The sequence below is a fragment of the Gavialis gangeticus genome, unplaced genomic scaffold, assembly GCF_001723915.1.
Source record: "Gavialis gangeticus isolate Ggan-Ray unplaced genomic scaffold, GavGan_comp1, whole genome shotgun sequence".
Classification (NCBI taxonomy): domain Eukaryota; kingdom Metazoa; phylum Chordata; order Crocodylia; family Gavialidae; genus Gavialis; species Gavialis gangeticus.
Genome location: NW_017729029.1, coordinates 43,936,913 through 43,952,207, shown reverse-complemented (window position 1 = coordinate 43,952,207; position 15,295 = coordinate 43,936,913). Strand labels below are relative to the sequence as shown.

Here is a 15,295-nt window from a genome sequence, read left to right as displayed (position 1 = left end):
ATTGTCAGGGCGGCTAGGATCTGGAACCAGCTTCCAAGCGAAGTGGTGCTGGCTCCTAGCCTGGGGCTCTGGGTGAGGAGTGAAGCACACCTGCAGGGTTGGGGAGCTGTGGGTGGGGAGTGAGGGGCCTGAACCTGTGTCCTGGTGAGCAAAGGGGGCAGAGGGAGCTCTAATTTTCCACAATAAAAAACCCAAAATCAAATATCAAAATGTACAGGTACTTAGAATTTATTTTATTATAGTGATTGAGGTGCTTGTAGGTTTCCAAATTGCTTTAAAATTGTAAATATATCAATAAAACATTGTGTTCAGCTGGTACCTATATATATAGTGGTGTTTCATTTTAATTGCAGATTTGGGGTTTTTATCAGAGATTTTGTCGTTTTTATTAGAAAATTTGCAATTTAAACAGAGAAAACCAGAATCCATGGATCTGACTTAGCATAAGGCTATGAGGATCCAGCCCTAAAATAATAGAACAGATCAGCTGATCTGCTTCCCTCCCTCTCTCTCACACACACACCCACATACACAAAGGTATCAGTAGATGTATCTGGATGTGAAAAAATTAAAATCTGTTTAGATTTCAAGGGTCACAGCAGACACTGAGCCACAAGTTAAATGCAAATTAAATGTTATGATTATTTATCATTTTAAAAAATTGTCCTTTCTTTGCAAAGGGGCACTATCAAGTTAAAAACATGTTTAAAAATCTCTTATCTGTGTTGTTATATCCATTGCTTTATATTTAATAGCTATTCACAACAGTTGAATAGACTGTAGCCTACAAAAGCTTATGCCTCTGAACCGAGTTAGTCTGTAAGGTGGCACCGTGTCCTGCCTTCTGTCTGTGTTTTTGTAAAAGCTTTTTATTGAAGACAGAATATGGGAGGGATTGCTCCTAAACTCTTAATACAGTTTGCTTATGCTTTTTGCATTTTTCTTACCTCACACCATGAAAATAGACTTGGCACTTTTAAAATTAATATAACTTTCTGACTCTTGGGCACTAACATTATGCAGGTATGTTCCTGCAAGGAAACACAGTTTTAAGAATTGACCTCCAATGGAATTAAGTTTTTCACAATGGTAATGGAAACATTTCTTCTTGGTTTTTCCTGTTTTACAACAGTTGAGCCAGTTTTGAATGATAGTATCCAGTTAGTAGCAAGTATATTAAACGAAAAAAAAAAAAGAATTGGTTTTAAATATAGCCCTGTCCATGTGCCAGAAGGCTGCAGGGGGGGGAGGATGTTTGCATTTTTTGTGTATCACAAAATTAATTAGACACACAAAATAGTTACTGCAGCCTTGTAGAAAAGATGCTGTTGCTTTGCAAAGAAACGGTTTGTAAAGTCACCAGGTAAATATAAAGGTAAATAGTCACCTAAAATATCAAGTGAGAAGGGGAAAGGAGTCAGACTAGATTTCCAGGGTTCTTAAACCAATACTTACTCTCTCTCTCTCTCTCTCTCTCTCCCTCCCTTCCTCCCTCCCTTTTTCTTTCAATTCCTCCAGCATCACATGACCCAGACAGTGATGAGAAGCCTTGCACTGCTGCAGATGCTGCGGTTACATTTTCAGCCTTGACAATAGCTCAGAAGGAAAATCAAGCGTGCCACCGAGTGCTGCCTCCTTTGACTTTAAAGAAGCCCTGTTTGTTGAGCCCTCCTTCTCCTCTGAGACTCACTGATGTACCTGAGCACGCTTCAGATGACTCCTCCGCGCACGCCATTTCTCTTACATCTTGTGTTACAAAGGGCATGAGCTCCTGGTCTCTGCCAGGCGATTGTGAGAAGGCTCCATTCACAATTATGGAGCCTGGAGGCATGTCAGCTCTGACTGGTGACTGCTTGATGCAGCCGAGCCGGACCTGTCTGGGCTGCTTTATTGAATCAAAGGACGGCATTGATGCAGAGCCGGGAATAAGCTTGAAAGTGGGTGATATAAATAGGGATTATGACACCTGTTCAGTCTCTGATATAGGGATTCACTGCATGAGCACAGGAGAAACCATGAGATACGGAGATCAACTGCTTTCAGACCAGCTTTTAAGCTTCCCTATGCATAAATCGAGGGCAGCAGACAAAAGAGATGCGGAAAAATCTGACAGTGATTCAGAGGACCCCACTCAGAAAAATTATTACGAGGGATTACTATTGGACAAATGCAATGGCGAGGAACCTTTACTAACAAATCCAAACCAGGAATGGGGCTATTTTGAATCTTTCATTAGTGAAAGTAAAATTGAGCTGCTTGACCTTTGCTCCAAAAATGAGCTTTCTGTAAATCTGTTTTCTGAGGAAGATGTGGATAATTACATGTTTGATGATGATGATTCAACCTTGGGAAGTGATGTCTGCTCCTTAAAGATTAGATATGAATCTTTCCAGGACAATGTGAGGGAGAAAACCAACGCCCTGCAAGAGGATGCCCAGTTCAATTTCTTCCCCAGTGTGTTTGGCAACTGCACTAAAAGGGACAGCAGGAGTGCCCTGAAGAGAGGTGCTGCCTGTGGCACTGACCCTTCCCAGTTCAAAACTGAAGAGGGCATCATCTGGGGGGAAGAGGACGAGGATGGGGAGGAGGAAGATGGGGAGGAGGAGGAGAAAGCTGCCTTAAATAAATCTTGCAACAGTACAGAGGTGGTGCAGTACATAGGCCCCAAAAGAAGCCACTTCTTGGACTCTGTGAATTCCACAGAGGACTCTGGGGAGTTCAGTGATGACAGCACCTGCACAGAGTCCTCGTACGATGTGCTGCGGGATATAAAGGACTGTAGCAGGTACCTATCCAGGGAACATTCCACGTCCTTCATTCAGCAGAACTATGGGCTGCGGGCAAAAAGGAAAGTGCGCTACAGTGATGACTACCTGTATGACGTGGATTCCATTGAGAACGAGAAAAATCTGGACAAGAAAGAGTGGGCTCCGGGTGGGCCCAAAGAAGAGGATGATGATGAGTGGTGCCCAAAGAAAAGGCGGAAAGTCTCTCGCAAGGAGCCACCAGTGATCATAAAGTACATCATCATTAACAGGTTTAAAGGGGAGAAGCATATGCTGGTGAAGCTCAGTAAAGTCGATGCCAATGAGACAACAGTTACCCTAAATGAGGAACTGCTCAGTAAATATGAAAAACTGGCCCCTTTGAAAGGCTTCTGGCAAGAGAGGCAGCAAAGCCGGCTGGATTTTCTTAGATCATCTCTCTATCACAAACAGAATTTCTATTTAAATGGCTCAGATGCCTCATTCCTTCCTCACCCAAGAAAGCGAAAATGCAAACTAGCAAACCGGCATAGGATTCAAAGAATTAAAGCCATTGAGCAATCAGTGAACAAGCTGGGCTCTTGCTCCTCTGATCAGAAGCAGCCTTGCAGCAGTAAAGAGGATGCAGGCCTGAAAGGGATGCAAGCATTAGCCATAGCTACCCCCGGCTGTGCAAACGGATTACATTTGAATGACATCACAGGCATTGCCTCAGTGAAGTGCAAATCGCAGGAAAGGGAATATAAGGGGACAGAGAGGAAAGTGCTACGCAGAATCAAATTCAAAAGTGAAGCCAGGTTGAAATGCAAGAAAATCAAAGCAGCCGCCAGTACAGTGGAGGTCTCCCCCACTTTGGAAAATCAGGACTCTGCAGCTAGTTTGAAGGATGACACTATTCCTTGTGCTTCAGATGGCTCCCATCTTTCTGAGTGCCATGAAGATAAGGCTAATAAAAATTCGACATTTCTAACATCCACCTGCTCTGCAGACAAGCCTCTGCCATCTGCAAATATCACCACCAATGTACCCCTGATCCCCGGAGGGTATCTACAGACATTGCTAGATGCTTCGGATTTGTCGAGTAACACTGGTATCTCGTACTTCACCCAGCATCCCTCGGAGCAGTCGCATTCGCTCCCCAGCATCATTCAGGCAGAAAAGCCGTTCTCTGCTCTGCAGCCCGCCCAGAGCTGCGTGCTGTCCCCGCCTTCAGAATCTGAGCTGCAACAGTCTCCCCGCCACTTAGAAATCGAGCAGGGCAACTTCAGCACCATGTGGCCGGCAAACAAGGCCACCGGGGGCAGCCATCAGGAATTTGCAAGTGACATGAGGGAGGCATCTGTGCTGTCAAATGAGTTTGGTGGCTCCGCAGGTGCAGACAACCTCCCAGCCTCTGGATACAGTCAAGTAAATCTGAATAGCAGCAAATTGCTATACCAAAAAAATTATATGCCAGATAACCAACAAGTGCAGTCTGATGATTCTTATCAGTCATGTCATTTTAATAATGGAGAGGGGCGCTTTCATTTCCAGCGAGGTACACTAAGTACAGATGATGGCAGACTCATTAGTTTTGATTCAGTGGGCTCATTGTCAGTTAGTTCTAGCAATTACAGTTCTTTAAGTTTAAAATCTTGTGAAAAGGATGGCGAAGATGATATTAATGATGATTTCTTGGCCCACTGCAGTCCCAAGCTAGTGATCCAACAAAGCATAGATGAAATAACCCCTTTGAAAGAGTCCACAGATCTTTTAGACATCTCCAACTTCACACCCGATAAGTTCCGTCAGTCATCACTTTCGGAGATGTCTCCTCCAGACACTCCCAACCTTTCCCCTCAGATAACTGGCTCAGACACCAAACCACTAAGCAATCTGAAAGGTTTCCAGGAGAGCACCCAGACAGCGCTAAGCAATTCTGATAAGGTCAAGTGGAACTGTGGGGTCCTTCAGACCCAAGATCAGGCAGATAATGGGTTTTCTTTAAATAATCATCAATTTCAGTTCCATATGTTCAACGATGAAGATTCTGTCAGCCTCCTTGAAAAAAGTCCATGCTTGTCAACATTTAATGAGCCATCTGGTCAAATTAGCACCAATAGCAAAGTGTCAAAATCTAAGAGGAAAAGTTCATCCAGCAAGAATATGGGTACAAACCAAAGCTCTTCCCAGAAAAACACTAGGAAAAAATCTCCCAAAGCCAACAAAGGAACTGATAAGCCGCAAGGTAAAAACTCCAGGCAGGCTCCCAAAACAACAAGAAAAGGGAAAAATGCAGCAGGAGTCAATGGTGAAAAAGCTCAAGCAGTTGGCAGCAGGGCAGTCAATCAGTTAAATAATACAGCCTCAACAACAAAGGCACTTGCTGACTGCATTCAGCACTGCAGCCCAACCTCTGTAAAGATGGGGAAGCATAATGGACTATCTGGTGAATGGTCACTGGGAAAAGACAATAGTACAGGCTGGTCTGAAACTAGTATAGGAAACACTAACAACCTCCTTGATGATGATCAAAGGGAATTTGAGGAACCTTCCAATATTTTGTCTAATATTGCATCTGGAATGGCAGATGTTCAGAGATTTATGATGGCCTCAATTGAACCGTTGTGGGGGCCCGTGGGTCATAACAGTGTCCCAGATATATTCCGGTCGCCTGAATCTAACAGCCTGAAATTGAAAACTCTTAAAATTTTGGCAGGGACATCACAGGAGTCCAAGAAAAAGGTGAATGGTAATTCTCCGGGAACTGCAAAGAATCACAAGTCAAGCAACAAGGGCTCAAGCAAAAATAATGGCAAAGCCACAACCTGTGATCCCAATCGCCCCAATTGTTCAACTGGGTATAATACAGACATTCACACTCCCTTTTTTGATAAAAGTTATAGTAACCTGAGCACTTTAGGCAATAATGGACCTACCCATAAAAAGCTGTACCGTCATAAATCAAGCTCTAAATCACTGAGGGATGAGAACTGTAAAGTAAAGCGAACAGACCGTGAACAGACCCATAAGGACCCATCTGTGACAGCTTCTTTTGAAAAACTGAGGTAATGCTGCACCAAACTGGCTGGAATGCACCCTTAACTTTCCTACTACCTGCTAAGCCCGCTGTTCCTCATTTTTTCCTTCCTGAAAGCAAGAGTTGCATGAAAGAGACATTCCCCTTTTACAGTTTTCTTTTTTTTTTTTTAAATGCATGAAAATACTTATTACTTGCAAGCTACCTAAAAGAATGACCAATTTTCTGGCTTGGCTGGGGTTAAAAAACTAACAAGGCTACTCTTTTCTGCTGTTTGGCTTCTTCGGTTTTTAATTACTTATTTATTGAAAAAGAAACCCACAAAACAATTAATTACATGCTCTTTTTAATGATTTTGAAAAGGAGAGACTTTTTTTTGAACATTTTGTAAAAAACAAAACACAAAAAAGAGGTTATGCATCCAAAAGCCAAGATACCGAAACTAAAGGCTCTTTAGTTTGAAAATGAAAACTCATTCATAATTGAGCTTCATGTGGCAATTTTGAGTGCTTTCTAGCCCCCTCTGCTGTTTATATCCTAACCTGCATCATAAAGCTTCATCTACTATATCAGAGTTTAAAGCATATGATCCTATGTGGTGACTCCACACGAGCTAACTAAGATGGCATAAAATGTTTGATTTTTCTGCAGGGAATCAGACTTCATTCTTCTTAAGGCAGAAACAACATTTTTGGTTTTTCCTGTGTTTGAAGAAGAGACTCCTTTTTCTAGAAAGACGTTTGATGTTTGTTTTTTTTGTTTTTTGTTTGTTTCTTTCAAAATATGCCTTGTGGTATGTTGAAATGTAAGTGCTGAAATGAAGAGTTTGAAATTGTGGGAATTTATTATTTGAAAGCAAACCTAATCTGGTATTCTCTGTGAAAGACTGTTTTAAAAGTCATACTGTTGTACAGTAGTTTATGCACTATTGCCCACAACAACAAAAAATTGTGCCAAACTATGAACAAGTGACTGTATTGTACATATTTTTACTTCTCTATCAACATTGGGTTGTGAGTGTTTTCTGCAGCTATGCCTTTTGGTTTTACTATAAACATTCCAGTGATTATGTATTAACCACCCCTATGAAAGCACCTGTAACTCACAATGAAATGATGTTCACTTATACAACTTACCAAAAGTTTTATGGACATGACTAAAAGTGTGCCAAATTTACTTACCTCATTTCATGGATTCACCCTGCGGTTTAAAGCTCACAAAGGAAAAAAAAGGAACTTTAAAACTGATGCTGGGAAAATGTAATCTCCTGTCTTTAGAAACATAAGCAGAAAAAAACCCCATAATGATGAAATTTTGAGTTTCATTATAGGTGAGAGTTGAAATGTTGGAGGAATTCAGAAAATCACTCAAGGTAAGTTTGACAGGAACTCAAACTGCATTTACAGACTGCAAAACAGCTGCTTTTCAAGTGTCTGTTTTCTTAAAGCAAAATCTGTAGCTGAAGATCATTTGAAGTGCAAAGTTATATTGCTGATACTTTGTATCTCAGTTTTATATATTTTATAATAACCTGGGATAAATTCTAAAATAGTTATAAAATCAAAACTAATACATTTCATATATTTCTTGCTGTTTATTTTTATTTGCGTAATTTCTTAAACATTTTTATGCTGATCCTATCAAAAGTGCTCTCATATCATTGCTTTGGTGTTTTTCTAAGTGTTTAACCTTGCAATGCCAATATTGTTTGAAAATTTAAAAAAATGAAAATCATTAATTTTGAATGCAACGATGAATTTTTTGCTTTCATTCCGTACATAACATAAGAGGAAACGGAACTATTTGTGATCTCACCAAGTCTGGGCCAGATCATAAGCAAGTGGACTTTATTAAGATGGTGATAAGTATTGAATGCTAAACATGTTATCAAAAGGCCTTATTTCTAACCCTACCCACTGCACCCTCACCCTCCAACAGCAAAACAAACAAAAATTCACTTATTTTCCTTGTGCAACTGACAGCCTGTGCATTTTGCTGCTGATTTGTTATGAAACCTTGATATGCAAGAGACCTGCTAACTAGGGAACTTATGGGAGCAGAGGGAGGTAAGGTTAGGACACACATTATGCAATAGACAATTACAGATACAAGGAGAGGGGCCTTAAAAGCAATCTAATAGATCACTTTTCAACATACTCATGAGCATAGCGGTGGTGTTTCCAAATAGATTCAGATAGACTTGGAAGTGTTTTCATATAAGAATATTCCTTTCTGTCACAGTAAGGGCAGAATTGGAAGTGGCTTCTCTTTGTTATATTCAAATCAGCAAAGACAGATCATTCTCAACTTGAGAGATGTGAAGAATCAGAGATGGGACCAATTTGCAAACTTCTGACTTGGGCATGTGGTTATGCTGAAGCCATGGCACCACTCCCTGTGTCTTCCTCCTGTGGCTACACAGTAGCCTGGGAGTTAGTACTGTTTTCAAACAGTGTTAAGTCCTTCTCGGGGAGCAGGAGATGGTGCTACAGCTCACAGCCAGTCCTCTGCCTCAGTGCATCAGGGGTGATAGCAGTGCTCTCCTGTCTTGCATCCTTGGAGAGACAGTCTGGACTGATGTAATGACAAAGTAAGGATGGTGTTTTGTATTTATATAGCAATCCAAAATTCATTGCTCCATAAAAGAAAGCGTTGCTACAATAACTGTGATGTTTAGAGCCACTTCCAATTCTGCACAAGGGGGTGGGAAGGAGGCTGCTTTCACTGCTGTTTTGGATGTTTAGGCTGCTGCTCCTATGGAGCCAGAACAGGCCCAGCTTTAGGAAATAGCAGTTCCCTGCCCTTTGACCCAGAACTGCCATTTGAAAGCACATTTCTGTTGGCCTGCATTGTATTATGTGTGTTTAACATATAATTATATGACTCATAATAAGGTACATTGTACTGAAACATACAGCAATATATATTGCATTTGAGAAATGTGCAATAGGACATGAATATAGTACATAAAACATATTGACTATTTTGTTGTCTCTTGAAAGCCCATTAATACCCAATTACCATGCATTTCAGTACAGTGTTAATTACAGATGTCATCTGCCTTGACTCACTCTCTCAACCTTCTGTCTCTCATCTCTTTGCCTTCTTTGACTCTGTCACCCCCTGACTGCACCATAATTTCTTAACACCAAATGCCTGAGAAACAAAAGCCTTTGAGGTGAAATGCTGCCCCAGCTCCCTGCTTGACTCCCCTAGCCTCTGCAAAGTCACCCCTAACCAGGCTTCCAAGACCACAAATGTTGGAATTCCCCTTGAACCAAATTTCTGTCCTCTCTCCTTTTACCTTCTCTGTGCACCCACCTGTCACTACCTCGAGAACATTATCATAATGCATCTTTAACTTGTCCCTTGCCAAAAACTCATTCCTGCTTCCACTGCTTCTTCTCTTTGCTAGCACACTTTGCTCTTTCATAGTACTGCTCTTGAAAGGTAACTGTGGCTAGATTCCCCTCTCAGTCCAGGATTGCCATACCCTGGCCTTTGGCCATTTCTAAATCTCTTTGGATTCCCAGAACCTCCACAGGTTCACTTTACTTTCCCATTTTACTCATCCTTCCCTCTTTAGATCCACCCAGACCTCCACTCTCTCTCCTCATGACCCTCTACCATTCTACCCTTATGCGTGCTGCCCACTCTACCTGAGGAGCTCACTTCAAGCCACAAAGTCATTTCCTTATTTTTCAGCTCCTTGAAGTTCCTTTTTCACTGTAGCTTGTTTGACTCTTGCTGTAAAACCATTTTATGATCCTCTGTATGAAGGATGCTATATACATTGTATGGTATCCTTATTCTCTTGTGATGTACTGTACTGCAAATCTGGCAGATTTCAGTTTTGGTGAGTTATAATCATCAGCTAAATTAGAATACACATAGGGACAGCCTAATCAATTTAAAGGACCCGCGCGTGACCTGGCTTAGATCGGAACAAGCTTGGGTCAGTTTAATATGGCCCAATTTCATTTGCTCTCATTCCAATTCCAAGAATTGTGGTGAGCAAGATTCCTGTGCTGGAAAGAGTTGAGGTAAGGAGAATGCTGCATTTGCTAGTCCTAGTTCTAGCAGGAATGTTTGGTGCCTCCTGCAGTTTTAGAGAAATGATCCATTTTCTTTTTGTAAATACACTGTGAGGAATATTTCCTTTACAAGTAAAACCCACCCCCAACAGCCTGATTTTTATATTAGCATCTCCAAAGCCCATAGTTTTGTTGGAGGTACTTGCATATAGAGGTTTTGTAAATATAAAAAAGATCAAGGATGGGGAATTTGATTAATCACGAAGCATAAAAGAACTGATGTTCACTGCTTGTCCTTCTCTCTCCCTCTTTTCGTATTTATTTTTTTAGCATAGAACTTTCTTGAATAAGGATCTAGAATTATGAACTAAAACCCTGATTCAGCATGGTTTTTAACCATGTGAAAGCTAGTAGGACTATGCCTGTACTTCAACTTGAGCCTGTGCTTCTACATCTTGCTGAATCAAGGCTTTAAATAGGGAGAAGAAATTGTTGTGGGTTCAGCTGGTTTATACTTGTTATGTGAAACAGTTGCCATGGGGGTAGTTTTTTATTTAAATGGTCAGGACTGCTGTTGTTTTCTGGCATTGTAGCTCAATCCGCCATGAACCAAAAGAAAGACATTTTTAACTATTTTAATCCTCCGCCCACTGGGCCAGATTCTTCTTTCACTTAGGCCTCAGTCTTGCAAAGCACTTGAGTGTGGGCAGACCTTGAAGTACATGACCAGATGGGACTGGTTCTAAAAACCTGTAGCACACTTAAAGGAGGTGTAAGTGGTTTGCAGGATCGACGCCCTGCTCAGAGGCACGAATCGGCTGGATTGAGGCCTCGCCATTGCATAGGCAGGTGTAAGGGAGAAGAGAATCCATGCATTTGGGGCAGGATCAGGCTCTTGGTCTGAATTTCTCAATTCGGTGTGTTGGACTTTGCCTGTGCAGGTTCCAGGAAATTTAGTGGAAGCTGCGGGGTTCAAGTCACTGCCATCTATTTGAGAATGTGCCTCTATCTTTTCAGTGTATAAAATAATGCAAAAAATTAAGTACAATGTCTGTGGTAGAAGCAAAGCTTTTTCAAATCCGTTTCTCAGGTAAACAAGTGACACTAATGACAATGGAGTAACAGCCATCTAAGAGAATTTGGATCATATAAAGGAGGATGCCCTCAATCTCACAGGATAGTTGGGTTGCTAGACACGTTTACTGAGCCTTTGAACGCTTGGTGCAAAAGGAAACAAGAAGTGAAATTTGTATTCACGGCTACCCTTCGATAGCGAGAAAAATGTACATTTCAAAAGCACAAAGGGAAAACTTAAAAAAAAAAAAAAAAAAGAAAATATAAAAAAGAAAGATACCAGTTAAACTCCTTTTGTCTTTTACTCCCAGTGGGAAGCAGGGTAGAAATCTAAGGAGATGCTCTGTTTCACTGCCTGCAGCGCTGGCTGTGGACATTTTGACTGCTGCCTACAGAGATTTGAATGTACTGCTCCTTAAGTTAACTTCCATAGAACTAGAGGCACCTCTTTAGTAAGTTGCTACTGCTTTATGGTGCTAAAGAAAACTTTTATCCCCCCCTTAAGCATTTAGGAAATATTAAATGGCCCTTTTTATGAATGTAACATATCCATTTCTGTTTAACATTTTACACTGCAATTTTAACATGTTTGGAAATTATTTGCCTTTTTTCTTTTAGAATAAGCTTTATAAATATTCTGTAGAGTCAATTGAAGTATAATTCTTAAGGATCACTCTAAGACGCCTACAAAATCTTGTATATTTTTAAGTGTGCCAATTTGTAAAATATTTTGTAAGTGTATATTTTTCTTAGAAAAGTGCTGTGAAGTGTTTGTATGTGTGAGGTTTCCCTTTTTTTGCACCTTCGGGTGTTAATAAAAGGATGTATACTTAAAAGTTTCTGGTTTTAAAAACCAAAATACAAAGAAAAAAATTAAACTTTTGTTGGGAATTTTGTAATAAAAAGAAATGTTGTGAAAGAGTGTAGTGATATTGTGTAAAGGAAACTGGAACATTTGTGAGCGCTTTGCTGTTTTATAGATCCTCTTGTAAATTATTCTTGTAATATTTTTGGTTTTGTTGTTCTTGTTGCAAAGGTTTTAAATATTTGTGACTGACTCTGTATGGTGAAAATGTCATATTGTTAACTTGCTGAGTTTTGTTATATTGTTTATGGAATAAATAAAAAATTAAAAATCTCATTTTAAGATCATGTATGAAGAAGGAATTAAACTCCCATTTGTTGAACATTAGACATGTACTGCATTTCCTCACATAGAAGGCACCTCGTTTCTGAATGAAGGAAACAAAAATCTTTCCTAGAAAATTCTGGTGAGTAGCAGTAGGTAACTGAGGAGCCGCTCCTGGGGAGGCAGTGCTGCGGGAAAGGGGAAGGAGAAGGTGTCCACAGCCAGCAGGTAAGCAGGGAGTCCATGTGTCCAGCACGTGCAGATTTACTTTTGCTCCCCTGTCCTCCCTCCCCCCACAAAAGCAGAAACTGCCGTTACCGTATTTCCTTGCTTATAATGCACACCACAGTTTCCAGCAGCTGAGTTTTAGAACAAAGGGATGTATTGTACAAGAAAATATGGTGTGTATATTGTCAGAAAGAAATGACTCCTGGATTCTCAGCCCTACTCCTAGTTTTTTATAACTTTAGGAACATCTGCTTAATTAGACTCAATATTATGAGCCATAGTAAGGCCGCTAGATGTGGAGCTGCAGTAGGAAGGTGAGGAAGATCAGGGTAGAGCCAGCTGGGGAAATCTTTCATAAGCATTTTGATTTGGGGCTTTTTTTAAGAATGAAAATCTGAAATTGTATCAACATTTTTTAAATGGGGGAGAAATAACCAGGTTTTTTCAGTGCGTAACGATGCAGAAGTAAAATATAATGTCTATGGAGAAAAAATGGCAAAGATGACAACCACACGCCGTCCAGGGGTGCATGATCCTTACAACCTTGTGCCTGAAGGGCTGGCAGTAGGCATAATACCTACAGGGGAGTTGGGGAAGCTAGGACTTAGTATGTACTTTCCCAAGAAAGACGGGTAATTTCTGCCACACAGAGACACTTTCCAGTCTTGCCTGCCTCTTGCAGTCTGAAATGTTCAGTACTCCCACCCATGTTGCTCCAGGCTCAGGAAGTGGAGAAAGGCCAAAATCTGACTGTATCCTGTATACAAATGCTGGAACAACTGCAAGGACTCTTGTGGTTCTGTCTTCCTCGCTGGGATCTAATAACAACACAGCATGTATTTAAATGCATGTCTAACTTGAAGCATGTGAACAGTGTCACTCATTTGCTTACAGTTAATCATGTGAGTAAATTATTACAGTTAAGTGGCAGTTTGGGGTTGGTTAGTTGGTAGCACCTTCACTTCTAAACTGGGAAATTGTGGGTTCATCTCCCTGATCTACTTCCCCTCAATGCCAGTGCTGCAGCACATCCGTGGGGGGAGTGTTGTGCTGTTGGAGGCTCAATGCTACTGAAGGAATGTTACACACAAGTGCCGTCAACCCATCCAAAGGAAGTGTGCTGTGCATATACAAGTTGTACTGCTTTGTGAAAGGTTTAGTTGGAGAATAACCATCTATTCCCTCACCAGCATGAACTGCTGCCTTGAAAACAATTACATTTTTTCATAAGGGTTTAATTTTGATTGAAATGGCTGGGAAAACTGGTTCTACAAATGTGGTCTTTCTAAGTGGATGATTGAGCCGCAAGAGGGACAGAGGTGGCAAATCCAGCAGTGATGCTACAATTCTCAGGTACGTGCTCATTCTTGGCTCTGCCCAGGATGAATGATGAATGAAGGCTTGAGCTGCAGGCTCTTAATAAGTACTGCTTTTGCTAAGCAGTCCCTGCAGTGCCATAGTTTATGGAGCATTTTTTGGACAGAGTACTGCCTCTGAAACTCTTCTGAGCCTGTGCAAGAGAGTGCAGGATTTCAACGGTTGGTCACAGGACCATGAAGTCCCATGTGCCAACCAGGAATCCTGGACATCTGAGGATTGAGTTGTATGAGTTTTGCTTGAATAGCAAAATGCATCATGAGCAACAACTACGCATTGCTTTCAGAGAAGTGTTCATTAGGGAACCTGTTCAGAGAAAGACTGAATACAAGACAGCAGCTGAAAGGCTCCGTACTAGGTTCTGGTACCTGTAACATGGAGTTCTGCATCTGCTACCTTTGTAAAAGCTGTGCTGTGCCTTGAGAAGGGGAAACTAAATTGTTTATAGTGAACACTTCATTGACAAAATCCATCCCAGGGCCTGGCAGAATAGGAAGCAATGCTCTCACCCTATACACAGCAATGCCCTCACCCTACTGTGGTTGTTATTCCAGCTCTGCGTTCGGATAGAGTACACAGCCTATCTTGCCAGTGTTGGAGGAGCACTGGGCCAACGAATGTACTTCTGGGGCTGGTCTGATGGCCCCCTCCCAAGACTGGCTCTTCAAGGCAACCTGTGTAAGACCAGCACACAGATTCCTTGCACAGTGCATGGGTAGGGCTGGATTCAGGTAAACCAAAGCTCACCATGACATGAGCCTCAGCAGCAGCACCACCCCTGCCATGCTGGGGGCTCCCTTATCCCCAAACAATGTGTAATCAAGGAGTTGGAGAGTCTCTACCTGGATGGACGGGCTTAGCACTCTGTCATCCTCCACTCACACATGCAGTTTCCTACTGAATGATGCTGTGCACTGAAAGCATTGGATCTTGGCATTAACAGCTTCACTGACATGGACAGAGCAATTCACTCTCTGAGACCTACCATTTCAGGCTGTGAGCAGACCTAGGAATGCATCATTGTATTAATTAGTTGCTAATTATGTTTGTGAGATTTTTCTCTCCAACTAAGAGTGTAATAATGACTTTAATACCTACAAATTGATACTATGATACAGTTACATGACTGGGGCTAAGGCTGTGAGCACTGAGTGACCCTATGGTGTTTGTCTCTTAATCTGGCCCTATGTATAGGCATTGTGAAGGCATGAGCTACATTCTTCTATTGTGGACTCCTATGTAGTCCCTATATGATGCAGAGGATTGTCTTCTGGGAATATCACCTGCAGAGCATAATTCTTCATCTGCAGATCACTTGCAAACACTGACTATTTTCAGTTCCAGCTGTGTTGGCTGATAAACACAAATCACATGGTATCGTTTGTATTCCCTGATTGGATAGTTTATACAACTAACCAACACAGAATGAATATATGCTGGAACAGTTGTCACAAATAAATACAAGAGGGTCATAAACATGGTTGCATTAGAATTTGCTTTAAAATTCAAATGATTATTCAGTCAGTTTCTTCCACTGTTTGCTCTTAATGGGAGTATGAGAGTTGTTATTTTGAGATCTGGGCCCGTATCCTTGACTCTGATTCTTGTAGGTAGTTTTGACACTCCCAGCACCTTGTGAAAGTGGACCTTGACACTAGATCCCAACCTC

At 41.3% G+C, this 15,295-nt stretch overlaps 1 protein-coding gene across 4 annotated transcripts in view; it reads left to right on the top strand.

Moving 5' to 3' along the window:
• KIAA2022 (KIAA2022 ortholog) overlaps positions 1-12,079 on the top strand; it is a 150,802-nt gene extending 138,723 nt beyond the window's left edge. For all 4 annotated transcript variants that reach the window (XM_019521500.1, XM_019521499.1, XM_019521501.1 and 1 more), the window contains 2 exons: positions 1,519-5,812; positions 6,436-12,079. In XM_019521500.1, coding sequence (XP_019377045.1) covers positions 1,519-5,812; positions 6,436-6,586 — 4,445 coding nt within the window. In that variant the 3' untranslated portion in view covers positions 6,587-12,079. The remainder of the gene's footprint in view (positions 1-1,518; positions 5,813-6,435) is intronic.
• Positions 12,080-15,295: the final 3,216 nt, after the last annotated feature.